General features: G+C 38.4%; 1 protein-coding gene across 2 annotated transcripts; it reads right to left on the bottom strand.

The window, feature by feature from the left end:
• Positions 1-1040: 1040 nt before the first annotated feature.
• pdx1 (pancreatic and duodenal homeobox 1) lies at positions 1041-11592 on the bottom strand. Of its 2 annotated transcripts, none has more exons than XM_037533936.1 (2): positions 11204-11592; positions 1041-6069 (listed from the first exon to the last, which is right to left on the bottom strand). In XM_037533936.1, the coding sequence occupies exons 1-2, from the start codon at positions 11586-11588 to the stop codon at positions 5747-5749; spliced, it is 708 nt and encodes a 235-aa protein (XP_037389833.1). In that variant the 5' UTR covers positions 11589-11592; the 3' UTR covers positions 1041-5746. The 2 variants fall into 2 exon arrangements, with proteins under 2 accessions (XP_037389833.1, XP_017577614.1); XM_017722125.2 differs by having other exon boundaries at positions 1041-6066.
• Between the last annotated feature and the right edge of the window lie 1455 nt (positions 11593-13047).

The following is a 13047-nucleotide window of genomic DNA, read 5'->3' as shown; positions in this document are numbered from 1 at the left end:
TATGTATGATATATTATTATGGTCATTAAATGTAATAATATATATATATTTTTGATATTATGTAATATATCAAACTGAGTCTTTTTTATGTTCTCATATCTATAAAAAAAACCTTTGCAGTTAAAATAATAGACAATATAAATAAACAGTAGCACTATAAATAAATCATATTAACATAAAATATCACTTATATGAACAGCTGAATCTTTTCATATTTCATAATGTCTTACTTGTGTTTCTGTGTCGTGTTTATCTGTTTCTTTGTTAAAGAGCCACAGAGGAGATGGAGGTAAAAGTAAAAATTCATTTGAGCAAACGTTTTGCAGTTCGTATGTTTCTTTTATTCAGGGTGACGATTTCTTAATTCTTTCCTGTGATTAATAATTAGTTCTCTCGATTTCTTTTAATCATGCTCATGTTTTCTTTTTAACTGAACGCATATTGTTTGTTTCTTTTATTCGTGCAAACAAAATAAATGTAGCTAACAGCTCCCTGAGACTGTCTGACGGGTTTTGATGTGTTAAATTGATGAAATCATGAACAGAGACTCATCAGGTCTGATTTTGATTTGGGGGTGTTATGAAGACACTGTAGCTTCATTTTGATTTTAGTTCATCGGCTCTCCAAAATAGCATTTCAGCAACAACAGCTGATTTTAAAAGTACGCACAAATAGCAACATAATTCATAAAAATACATACTTAAATCTTGCATGCAAAAAAAAAAAATAACCAATGAGGTTGTTTCATGCTGAGCCCCTGAAGTGCCATTGCAAAAATAAAAAATAAGCAACAAAATTGTTTTCCCTTGCAAATTGTTCCATTACCTTTGCAAATGTTTTGTGTTCCCTTCCAAATTCCATTGTGTTTGCAAGAAATTGCAAGGAAATGCAATCCCTTTACCTTTTTCATTTACTACCACGACCGCTTAGGGTCGTCGCAGTTTTACATACAAACTGAAAACTGTGGGCTCAGCCTGCTAGTGAGGGCAGAATCTATTAGAAAGAGAATATAATGTGTTAAAGGCGATTAAATCATGTCTGTCAGGAGAAAACAGTGATGTTCAACTGCCAGTTTGTCACCTGCTTGCGGTTTATGGGAACTGATTTCAACCATAGTCCCATGTTTGCTGAAGTTCTGCACTTCACTCAGCTGTACTGACACACCAAATGATCAACACTTCCATTCCCTAACTGGAGATTACAGACATAATCTCGACACACAGTGGTCCCTTAATAATAAGGTGGAATATGCAAATCATTTACATTGATCCAAAGGGAATACATTGCACTGAAATGTTTCAATTTTGTTCCATCCACAGTTGAACTTTATGCTGAGGTAACTAATTCTTTGTATGCTGACTGCTCAGCTTCATTGTGTGGCATAACTGGATTAAGTTCATAAAATATTTTTTAGTATGTAGAATTTGTAGAACTTGGACTGTGAAAAGATCTTTATTTACAGTGTTAATAATACATACATGCTTATCTTACAATGTAATATGCAAAACATCATTCATCTGTGTCTGTAAATTCACTTGTCATTTGAGTCAGTTTCTGCACAATTCAGTCAGTGAGATGCAAGTAAAGTCATTCAAAGTGGTTTGATGTGAAATGGTTCACTGTAGAGAAACAGACTCAGAGGGTCATCACAGTGGTGGTGATGGGAACCAGGGGTCACATGTCTATAACAGGAATCTAGCTATTTTAGTTACTATTCAAAACCACCAGTGAACCACCAGAGTGCTTATATGTAATGCAGATGATGGTGAAATAGTTATAAATCTTAAATATATATGTTTTTGAGGTGGAACTGTATATAAAACCCTTTGTCTTGTCTTGTATATGCATCTACATATGTCTCTTCACCTGGCATATGTCTCTCCACCATGAATGCATTTAATAAATATGTTGTAGGGTTAGAGATAGTCTATGTCTCAAAACTATCATAAAACAGTGCATCCAGCATCAGGCAGCGTATTCCAATAACTTTTTAAAGTATCTTTTAGAGGCATTAAAATCTTCAGATGTCTGGTCTCTATTAGCACCACAGCGCCAAGTCAGCACCATTCTGACTTGGTAGGTTCTAGAACAGAGGATTTTTTAAAGCTGAATGAGTTGGGCTGTTTTTAGGATGAAGCTACTTATTTGTCTTGTGAGCATCTGAACATCATAAAAACAGCTCAATGTTTAAGTTTATTTCACAAATCCTTTAGCTGTAATAAATAAAAATGCATGTGAAAGTATTTTAAACTACAGGTTACACTAATTATTCAAAGTGATCAAGATCATTGCTCCTCTGCCAGGTTACGTTAGAGTGGAGTCAGGTATTCAAGAGCTTTAGATAACAGTGGCCACTTGTAAAAGACAGTTTCAGCTGCTCCTTATTACTGTGTTTATTCTAAATGAAAAATGGAAATACTGTAAACTGGCATATCAAATGACAAAAATCATTTCAGTGGAAAAAGCTATAGTCAAGGCTTAAAATGTTTCGTTGCTAATAAAATGTCCACTACAACCTTATGCACCCCACTATGACCACAGCCTTTGAATAGATTTAGACATCTGATGGAGAAAAAAAAACAAGTGCTGAATGTTTTGGTCACACATATTAAAATGTTTCACTGGTTCTAACACAAAAAACATCTGTCGATGCAGTTAGTGTTAGTCATCCTGTAGCTCTTCATCAGTAGGGTGTGATAAACTGTGTAGCAACCAGGGTTGGAATGGGCGAGGGGTCCCAGAACAGTGCCCCTCCATGAGACAGACAAAATTGAACTTGGAGGCGTTCTGTGTTATTTCCTTGAATAAAATGTCTATTATCTGACAAAGTGAGTTCCCCCACGCAAGGTTTTCATTATGTACAACATTCGATTCCTCCCTCTGAATAAACTATAAACTCACACTAAATTCTTAATATAACCATTACAGTCCAGTGCTCACTCTTCAGGCTCTCTTCTGTTTAAAGCTGGAGAACATTAAAGCTCGAGCGCACCTACTTTTGACTTCAAGGGGAATTCCACTCCAAATATTTGACATAATTTAATAGTTAAGCTGTAAACAAGTCATTTGTGTTGTTTGATGTGAAAGGCTTCATTCTAGAGAAACATAGGGAGTCAGAATTGTTCACAAAGTTGGTCATAGGAACCAGATGTCTGAAGCATTTAATGCCTCTAAAAGCAACATCACAAAAAATTATTAGATGAAAAGGTTAGAGTACGCCGCCTGATGTCAAACACAATGTTTTACGATAGTTTTGAGATATGAATTTGGCCTAAAAGTGTTTTTAAAATCCATTCATGGTGGAGAGGTACACGTAGGGTGTTCTGAGGCAAAATAGTCTCCAAAGAAAATGTTTTTTTCATTTGTTTGTAAAGTTAGCATGTTTTACTAATATCAGCATTACATATAAAAATTCAGTGAGTTAACTGGTTATTTTGGACAGCAAATAAAATAGCCATATTTGCATTACAGATATCTCAACCAATGGTACTTTCAAGACTACTGTAAAGAAAATTGAAGATTCTGATGTTTGTCATTAAAGCTCCATTTCACATGAATGTACTGTTTAACGACTTTGTTTACATATCAACCATTGTACTGAAGAAATTTTGAAAAAATGATGGAATTCCCCTTTTAAGTCAGCAACAGCCGTGAAGACACATACAGTATATATGGTTAGGAGCCACGCCGTAACCAGCAAAGAATTTATTTTTGGAAGCGGTTTTCATCATATTATGTAATAATAGGCACACACAAAGCCATGTCTCCCCCCACCTTAAGTCAAGATTTTTATGAGTCTGATCCCATATTCACATTTTTGTAGTACATACAGTGCACACTTTAAAGTCAGTACCAGTCTTATTGTGGTAAGATATTTGAAGCTGCTGTTTACTGCAGCAGAATCACTCCATCCATGTCTCAGAAGTGCATATGTGATAGAGCTTTGTTTAAAAGACAGTTTTTAATGTATTTAATATTGACGGTCTGATGATTTTGCTTGTTTTGGCTAGTTTGGACTGCAGTAATCTGCTCCCTTCTCCCTAATCTGCTTAATGCTTTATGCGTCAATGAGTTAGACAGAGGCTTGGCCAGATGTGGCCAGTGCTACCCTGGAGTGAAACATGGTTGCGGAAAGTGAGATAGTCAGCCACCATCGTTATAACTTCAATTACCAATTATTACCACTTACCAATCAGTTATAATACTCTGATGACACTGTATTTAATATTACCTGTATTTAATGTGGTAATAGGCTAATTTGTTGACCAGTAAATGTGTGATTTGTCTTTCAGCTTTCTTTTAGCTATAGGTGTGTCACTGTACTATTTTATTCATGTGGAAATGATGGACTGAGTTAGTGATGTACAGAAAAACAGAAAGAATTTTTTAGGCCATTTTAATACAGCAAGGCTGTTATTTAGTTTTTTGTAGCTGTCTGCCACCCCAGTAACATCTCTGGGTCTCACCTGCCAACCCCTTTCTAAAAGTTCGGGCTTAATCAATACCGAACCATTAAAATATACAGGATCAGCTCTGATCCCTAATATTTTTTTCTTTGAGGAACTTTAGACACTTTGAGAAAGTTATTTTCAGAAACTCTGAGACAAAAGATTATTTCACTCTATTTAATTTTATTAGAACAACAATGGGTCTCTTGGGCCCCCACCTAGTAGCCGGGCCCCTGAAAGCCACCGCCCACCTCACTTATGAGTAGCCCTGTGTGATAACACACATTTTTCTGCTGATAACTGTATCCAGTTTCTTATTAGCTGGATAATAAGTGAGGAATAAGTAAACTATTAGTGTAAGAATCCTCATATTGATATGGTTATAGAGTTATATGATGTCTGCCTTGTATTATTTGCAAAAACAATAAACCTCACAAAAATATACTATAAATATATAATATAGCTATAGGTCACCTCATAGCACAGGAACCCCCCTAAGACCTCTGCCACTATTCAAACCCTGGTAGCTACAGATGGGCTACAATAACTGTACATGTGAATAGTTAAAGCATGTGCTCAGCGAGAGGAAGTACAAGATAGGAGGGTTTCTAATGAAGTGGACTATCGGGACAAAACCTTGTATCTCCCTTTTTTCACATTTATTTCCTTTCTGACACAGTTTGAAAATGCCAGCTGCCCTTTATACTGTGCCAGGATTTCATGATACACGGACAAACGGAAATTAATTATTATTAATTAATCCAAGATCACCTGGAATAAATAACTCCTGCGTTGACTTCCATTAAAAGATGAGAAATCTCTCTGTCATGTAAAGTTACTGCTTTGCATTTTGTCTTTAAGTGGTTCTTTGCATGGTGAAACTGGTGCTTCAGATTAATGCAGAGTGTGTTGTATATGGTTCTACATGGATCGTTTTTGAAAATGTTCTATATGGAACCAAAAAGGGTTCTTCTGTTCTCACAAGCTTGACATCATAACAGTAGCAGAACCATTTTTGGAGCTAATAGTACTAATTTCAGAAAAGGTTTTATACAGATCCCTATACAACGCATTCTTCATCCAGAGAACAATTTAACAATGGTTCTAAACAGAACCATTCTCTGCGCCAACGGTAAAGTGTGTATGCAATAATGTCGAGTGCTGCCCTCTAGTGGCCAAAGCGCAGAGCCGCAGCATCATCACAGTATCAAAAACGCCGCTCAGGCGCCAGTCAGTCTGCGCGCGCACACGCGTGTGTGTGTGTGTGCGTGTGTGTGTGTGTGTGTGTGTGTGTGTGTTTAGGCCGGGTCTCGTGGAGCTGGGGGCGCGCAGGATGGCGATGTGTCTTCGTCCTCGTGCTCTCCGGATGTCACGGAGGCGTCCTGCTCGGGGTCCGCGCGCCGCCGCCGCTCCTCCTCCTTCTTCCACTTCATGCGGCGGTTCTGGAACCAGATCTTAATGTGGCGCTCGGTGAGGCGCAGCGTGAGCGCGAGCTCCACCCGCCGCGGCCGCGAGATGTAGCGGTTATACAGGAACTCCTTCTCCAGCTCCAGCAGCTGCGCGCGCGTGTAGGCCGTCCGCGTGCGCTTATTCTCCTCCACCTCCGCGGGATACGGACCTGCTGGGGTAGTACAGGGGTCGGGGGGGGGGGGGGGGGGGGGGGGGGGGGGCGTTACTACAGGGGCATAGCAGAAACTCTTCATTCAGGGTTTCCTTGCAGCGCGCGAGTCAACCTGAGTTCCAAGATAAATGTAGATAAACATGTAAAACACACAAAATGATCTACTAATAACATAAAAGACGTTAAAGAGGTGTTAAATAAAGTTACACATAAAGGAAAGGGCGCTTGAGGTGTAGTAGAGCATGAAAGGGGCAATAGAATGTAGGGGGCAATAGAGAGTGTAGGGCAGTAGAGCATGCAGGGCAGTAGGACACAAGGAGTATTGCAATAGAACATGGCCAGTACTACAGTGTGGGGGCAGGAGAGTTTGAGAGGGGCAGAGAGAATGAGGAACAGTATTGCAACAGAACTTTTGAAGTAGGGCAACATAACATGAGGGCGATAGATAATGAGGGGCAGTAGAACACAGGAGCCAACAGAGCACAGAATACTAGAGCATGGGGCAATAGGGAATGACTGGCAGCAGAGCACAGGGGGCAACAGAACTTGACAAGGAAGCAATAGAACATGGAGAATCATAGAATTCAATAGAGGGCAATAGAGCATGAGGTCGGCATAAGAACACAAGAAATATAGAAAATAAGAAGAAATAAGAAATAGTGAAGTAATGGGGGGTTATAGTGGAGTAGTAATAGTGGAGTAAGGGGGTTAACAGAACATGGGGAGCTGTAGAGCATTGGGGACAATAGTATGAGAGGGGCAATAGATTATGGGGCAGAAGAGCATGCGGAGGTTATATTAACAGAGTCCCTGTTGTTCAGGAGCCACAGCCATATTTATGTGTATTGTGCTGTTAAAACTGTCTTTAAGGTAACAAGCTGGTAGTGGTTATTTGTGTCCTGCTGGGCTGAACTGTAAATTTTGTTAAAGTTAATTCAATACTGTAGGTTTTCATTCGGCACCGGCGATTTTACTGTGTGGGTTCTGCACTACAGGTTTTAACTGTATATATTATTTGCATTGCTGACATTGCAACTTTCGCTGCAATGAACCGTTTCACATCAAACCACTCTGGATGACGTTATTTACATCTCAGTGATTCAATTATGCGCAAAATTTTAAAAATGGGTGGAATTCCTTTTTAAGTGCAAGATAGGCCTGAGTAGTAAAGCCAGTGGTCAGATTTAATTGTGAAACTAAAAAAATATGCAGGTACAGAGTGTTTTGAGTTGAATTGTCATTTTGGTTTATCTCATTATTATTCATTAATTATAATGACTTAATACTAAAGTGTATTTTATATAGAGGCGAGCAGGCAAGGCCAGTAGACTCAAAACAACATTGGTCCAGCAAAAGTAATGCATCATAACTGTAAGGTTTGCTCCTGTGGAATAAGAAACTTGTCTGTGAGTAAAGCAGCCAAATCCATCCTCTGATAAAAGCGCTGCAGCTTTAATGAAGTAACAACTCTAGAAGAACTAGAAGTAAAAGTGATTGTCAAAAACAAGTCATTGGTACTGTATAATATAGGTCACTGAAGAGTTTCAGTGGGACTTTTAGTATCTATTAGCCTGATAAAGTTTGTTAGGCTCTACTGTTTTTTATGTTTTTGCTCTAAAATAAAAGTAAGTTTATTTATATAGCACCTTTCATGCACAGCGACAATGCAAAGCGCTTCACATGCACTCATTAAATAATATTGAACAATAAAGCTTATGACATCCTGAGAACTAGAACCTCAAAAAGGTGCTAAAGACAAAAGACAGTAAACTAGAAAATAAAATAAAAGAATATAAAAACATCTTTAAACTGGACTCAAATGTGGCTACATGTGAAGCACATCTGACCTCATCTGAAACTTTGTTCCAGCAATTGGCAGAATAGTGACTGAATGCTGCCTCACCCTGTTTAGTTCTTATTCTGGACTGTACTAACTGACTGGTCCCCAGTGATCGGAGAGGCCTACTGGGTTCGTATACTTCAAGCAGATCAGCGATTCATTTTGCTTGAAGGCCTTTCAGAGACGTATATACAATTAGAAGCATTTTCTGACTGGAGTAATTTACTCAGATCTTGTAAGCATTCTAGCAGGTGCATTTTGAATAAGCTGTCTGATTGTGGTCTTTAGAAAGGCCAGTAAAAAGACCATTAAGCTCTGAAGTGAAAAGTAAAGCAGTCCAGGACCTAAATCCAAATAAAAAAACTGGGAACTAACTAAATGTGAAGGAGCAAAAATGAGGTTGATTTCATTATAACATATTGGGGAAAACCGAAAACCAAAAAAAAGTGGCCTGTGCGAATATTATTGCACTTTTTTTCCAAATGTTTAACTCAGAAAATAAATAGAAACTGTGCGCTCGAATTAACAGACATTTAAGGATTCAAAGTTTTTTCACGTAAACAATCAACAAATGTAATTTGACTTGGGGGGTGTTGTCTGAACCTGTGCATACGACGGTATAGCCAAATAGAAGTCATTTGAAAATGCTGAGAAAAGCATTAAACTTGCACATCAGTACATGAAACCGAGTGTCAGGAATGTTTACCTATTTGTTTACGCACTTTATTTCCCATGCCTAGTGATTTGCAGCTGGAATGGTGTTAAATGAATTCAATAAAAAAACAAAATCAGTCCACATCAGTGTTGCCTACCGCACATTGAAATCAGTCAGATCCTGCTGATGTGTGTACATGTTAAGGGCCTAGATTAGACTGCAGTTTAACTGCAGATAGTCCTGGCCGCTGTATCAAAATTAGATGTGGTTGCTGTTGGCAAAGCGTTTTCTTTCACATTTCCTTCACACACATTTAAATCAAACAGACACAAAGAAATGAAGGACACGAAACTACAGAAGCTTTATGTAACTACTGACGCACTGCTGAAGCTCAGAGAATCACACGTGGGACAGCAAATAAACGGAAAGTCTGTTTTCTTTCATTGATGTTACATGGCAAACGTATAACAGTGAAACTGAGTGAGTTGAACTGTGTCGATGCAATATTGTGAATTGTCTGTGTGTGTTTGGTCAGTGCAGCCTTTCCTATTGGCTTATCTAGTTGCATATTGCTTTACTTTTTTACTGTGTTATATTCCTGCTGGTCTGCCTTTACCTGTGCGCGCTTTTCTTCTAGTTTCTGGCTACACGTCCAGCTTTCCTTATGTAGGCTGTTACCATGTGCCCTGCAACTTAACAGTGTAAAGGCAATTCAACAGATTTTTACATTTTTTTGCAAAAGTTAATTGTAAACAACGTCATTCTAAGTGGTTTACTGTGAAATGCTCCGTTTCAGAGAAACCGAGACTGAATTGTTCATAGTGCTGGTGATAGGAACGTAGAAGAATGTATCTGAAAGCTCCCTCACAGAAGGTTATTACATGAAAGGGTTAGGAATATGCTGCCTGATGCTCAAGACATTATTTTATAATAGTTCTGAGTTAAGATTTATATTTTCTGAATATTGATTCACTACAGTGAGGTTCGTACAGGCTGGTCTAAGGCAACCTAGTCCTCAAAGAAAATGAATTCTTTCAGATTTATCACTATATATGATAAATTTATGGCTATACATACAAAACCTCAGAAGACACTTGTATGTTGACCAGTGGTTTTGGATAGTGAATAAAATTACATTTGCATTGCAGACATTGCGGTTCCCGTCACCACCACTGTGAAGAGCGCGGAGTCGGTATGTTTCTCTAGAATAGAGCATTTCACATCAAACCACTCAGAATTTTTTTTAAGTTGGTGGAATTCTCCTTCAAACATGCTTTGTTGTTTCTTATTACTTTCATTAAAGCTAACCGTAATATGTTGAATATAGGAGTAATAGATAAAATTGAGACGTTCACCTGGTAAGAATCTACTCAAATCACTGTTGTGGGATTTTCGTGCATTGATTGCTTGTTTCTCAGTCAACTATCTTTGAAGCTACTTAAGAGAGCTGCATGGAACCACTTTATACAACATTGTGAGGGTAAATTTTACATTTTATTAGTTGCATTTGGTAAAAACATTGATATAATAAAAATGTATAGCCTACTAAAAGTGACTACACTGTAAAAATTTCATTAAGACTTTTTATTTGCAGGTCAGTGTAGGTTCCCCAGTGCTGTTCAGAAAATACTGTAATCTGTTTTTTTACAACAAACCTATCACCTTTTTAAAGTTACACCAGATTTTTACACCATTTTTAAAGTGTGTCGCAAGCATAACGTATCAACACACCATTTCTTTAACTATTAAAGTCTTTAACAAATATCTAATACTGTTGTAAGTGAATTATACTTTATATTAAGCAAATTAAGAATTAAGGTGGTTTAGGGAATCTCAGAGCATTTTACAGTGACTCTATGAGCAAGTAAGTTCATTCTACCTGTAAGAGAGTGTAACTGTCATCGGCCACGCAGTGAATTGACTAAAGAGAAAAACTAATAACATTAAACTGAATGAATTTGAAGGCCTAGATTTTAGAGATTATAATCTGGCTGTAATGACCTGTCGAACCCTGTTTGGATATTACTCAGGTATTAATGTTATGAAGTGTTTTCCAGTAACCACCATAAATTACTCCATAGTTCTACAGTTATGAGACCGAGGAACTAAAGTGACCATTTCGATTTTAAGAGGTTTAAAAACTTTACACTGTACACTATAACACTCACTTTTTCTAAGTAAATTTAGATACATTTCAAGTTACGTCTACTACCTAATAGACTTTAAAGATTTTAAATTAGGTGAAATATTTATTTAAATATTCAAAAAATAGGACATACCACTTTTAGCTCCTTTTAATAGATGCTTCTTTACAAAACCATGTGTGAGTGTGCAGACCCTTTTTGAAGTTTAAAGAGCTTCCATATACGTTTTAGAACTCTTAAGAACCCTTAAACGGAACGTTTACATTACGTGACGGTTCTTTAAACACTCTTTTTTCAAACAAAGTTCTCTTGAAACAGTAGTTCTTCTGTGGCATTGTGCAAAGAACCCTTTGTGGCACCATCATACATGAAGTAGAACATATAATGAGTAGAATATATAATAAGCTCTATAATCTTCATACTGAACTTTGTAGGAAGTTGTGTTATTATCATTTACAGTGAGGTAGCAATTAATGGCCAAAGTACACAGCTCACCTGTCCACTGTCCCTTCCAGGCGTGCGCATGAGATTTTGTCGATTTCATCCAAGGGAATGGGAGATGGCACCTGTTCCGATCCGCACAGAGGTCCAGGGAGTCTCCGTAACCTCCGAAGGGCTGCAGGGTGGTCTGTTGTGTGGGCGGATGGTGGAGGTGGCCCATTGGTAGATCTTCTCTGGTGGGCACATAGGGTGAAAGATCAGGGATGTTATGCTGCTCCTGGACGGCCAGGGACGGCGAAGCGTAAAGGGTCTGACCCTGTCTTCCCATGTAGAGGCACGGCGGGGGGCTCTGGCTGTATTCCTCAGTGTGGGGCCTCTGATAGGCGCAGGAATCTTTGTAAATCTGGCCGGCCGAGTAGAAATTCTCTTCCCGATTCATTCCTGCCACTGCCTGGCCCTGCAGACACAGACCTGTGCTCTACCTACGCTCTGGCGCCGCTTTAGGCCCTCACAGGTGTGTCCACCCGCACCATGTGACCCTGCTTCACCTGGCCATTGGTGTCACTGTTTACACAAAAGGCCGACAGCAGTTTTTTTCCCTCCCGGCTTGCCCCACGGTTCACCAATAATTGAACAGGACCGGCCATGTTCAGATCAATGGCTTTAACAAACATGTCTGTTTGCCCATGACTAGCACAGCTACACCTGCAGTCGCCTCCTACATCTGTGCGCTGTTACACCAGAGGCGTAATGTCTCGCGTGGCAAAAGGTGGTTAAAACAGGGTCAGACTTGCGTGTGTTATGCAACAGCAAATACACCACAAAAATACACAGTTATCAATTGATTCATGTTGTTAGAGTAATTGGCTTATCAGGACTATGTGGATAAGGGAAAGAAATCAATGGTCACAGATGGACAGTAATAACGCAGCAAATGAATTTGCAAACCTAGAAAGGAAGACAAATTCAGATCAGTTCAATTCATGTGTATGTATATTTCTTTTGACAGCGAGTGTCATCACAAACAGCTTTACAGAAACCCAGGACCCCTTAGCGAGGAAGCCAAAGACAACAGTCGCAAAGAAAACTGGAAAAGGCAAGAAGAAACACTGAGAAAGAGCCCATCCTCCTCTGACACTGGACAGCTTAAAAATAACACAAGTTGGGATTAACCAGAGAAAAACAGTAACATTTAGAAGTCTGTCAGAAATTATCTTAAAAAAAAAATACAAATGCAAATTAAATTTGGACTAGAAACTGAGGTAATTATACTCAGTGTTAGCAATGAAGACTTGTTAATAGAACCCATATCATGAAAAAAACACATTTTTATTCATCCCCATTTTACTGAAATAAGAATTTGTTATTCAAAACGTACCATTCACTGCCCATATATGTAAACGAAGGTAGTGCCAAGTAATAATTACTTTGTTCAGTGCAACTGTGTTTCTCTGTGAATATGACAACAAACTGTTGAATAATCCTGATATAAATATAATTCTAAGATATAGTTTGAATGTAGTATGTAAATAAACGAGTTGTTCACTCTCCAGTCCGCACAGTTCTTGTATGGGAATTAAGCTGCAAAAACAGACAGTTTTATTCATTGTTGTTGTGATGTCACAAAAACCAGCCCATTGCCACATAGCTGCCTATTCAGCCTTCAGTCCCGCCCATTCCCGCTGACGTTATAAGGAATGTTTCAGCCTGGACTGCTTTTTGAATGATGCACATGTAGAACAGAGATCTTTTACTTCTATTAAAGCCACTGTAAGAAAGAAAACAGTCTGTTAAATCAAGGATAAAAACAAAATTTTTTTTTTTATATAAATCCATGCAAATGTTATAAGTGAACCTCAGGGGAAAAATTAAATACAAGATAAATGGAGGATAGGTAT

Source organism: Pygocentrus nattereri, chromosome 24 (genome assembly GCF_015220715.1).
Source record: "Pygocentrus nattereri isolate fPygNat1 chromosome 24, fPygNat1.pri, whole genome shotgun sequence".
In the NCBI taxonomy this organism is placed as follows: domain Eukaryota; kingdom Metazoa; phylum Chordata; class Actinopteri; order Characiformes; family Serrasalmidae; genus Pygocentrus; species Pygocentrus nattereri.
This window is presented reverse-complemented; position numbering and strand designations above follow the sequence as displayed.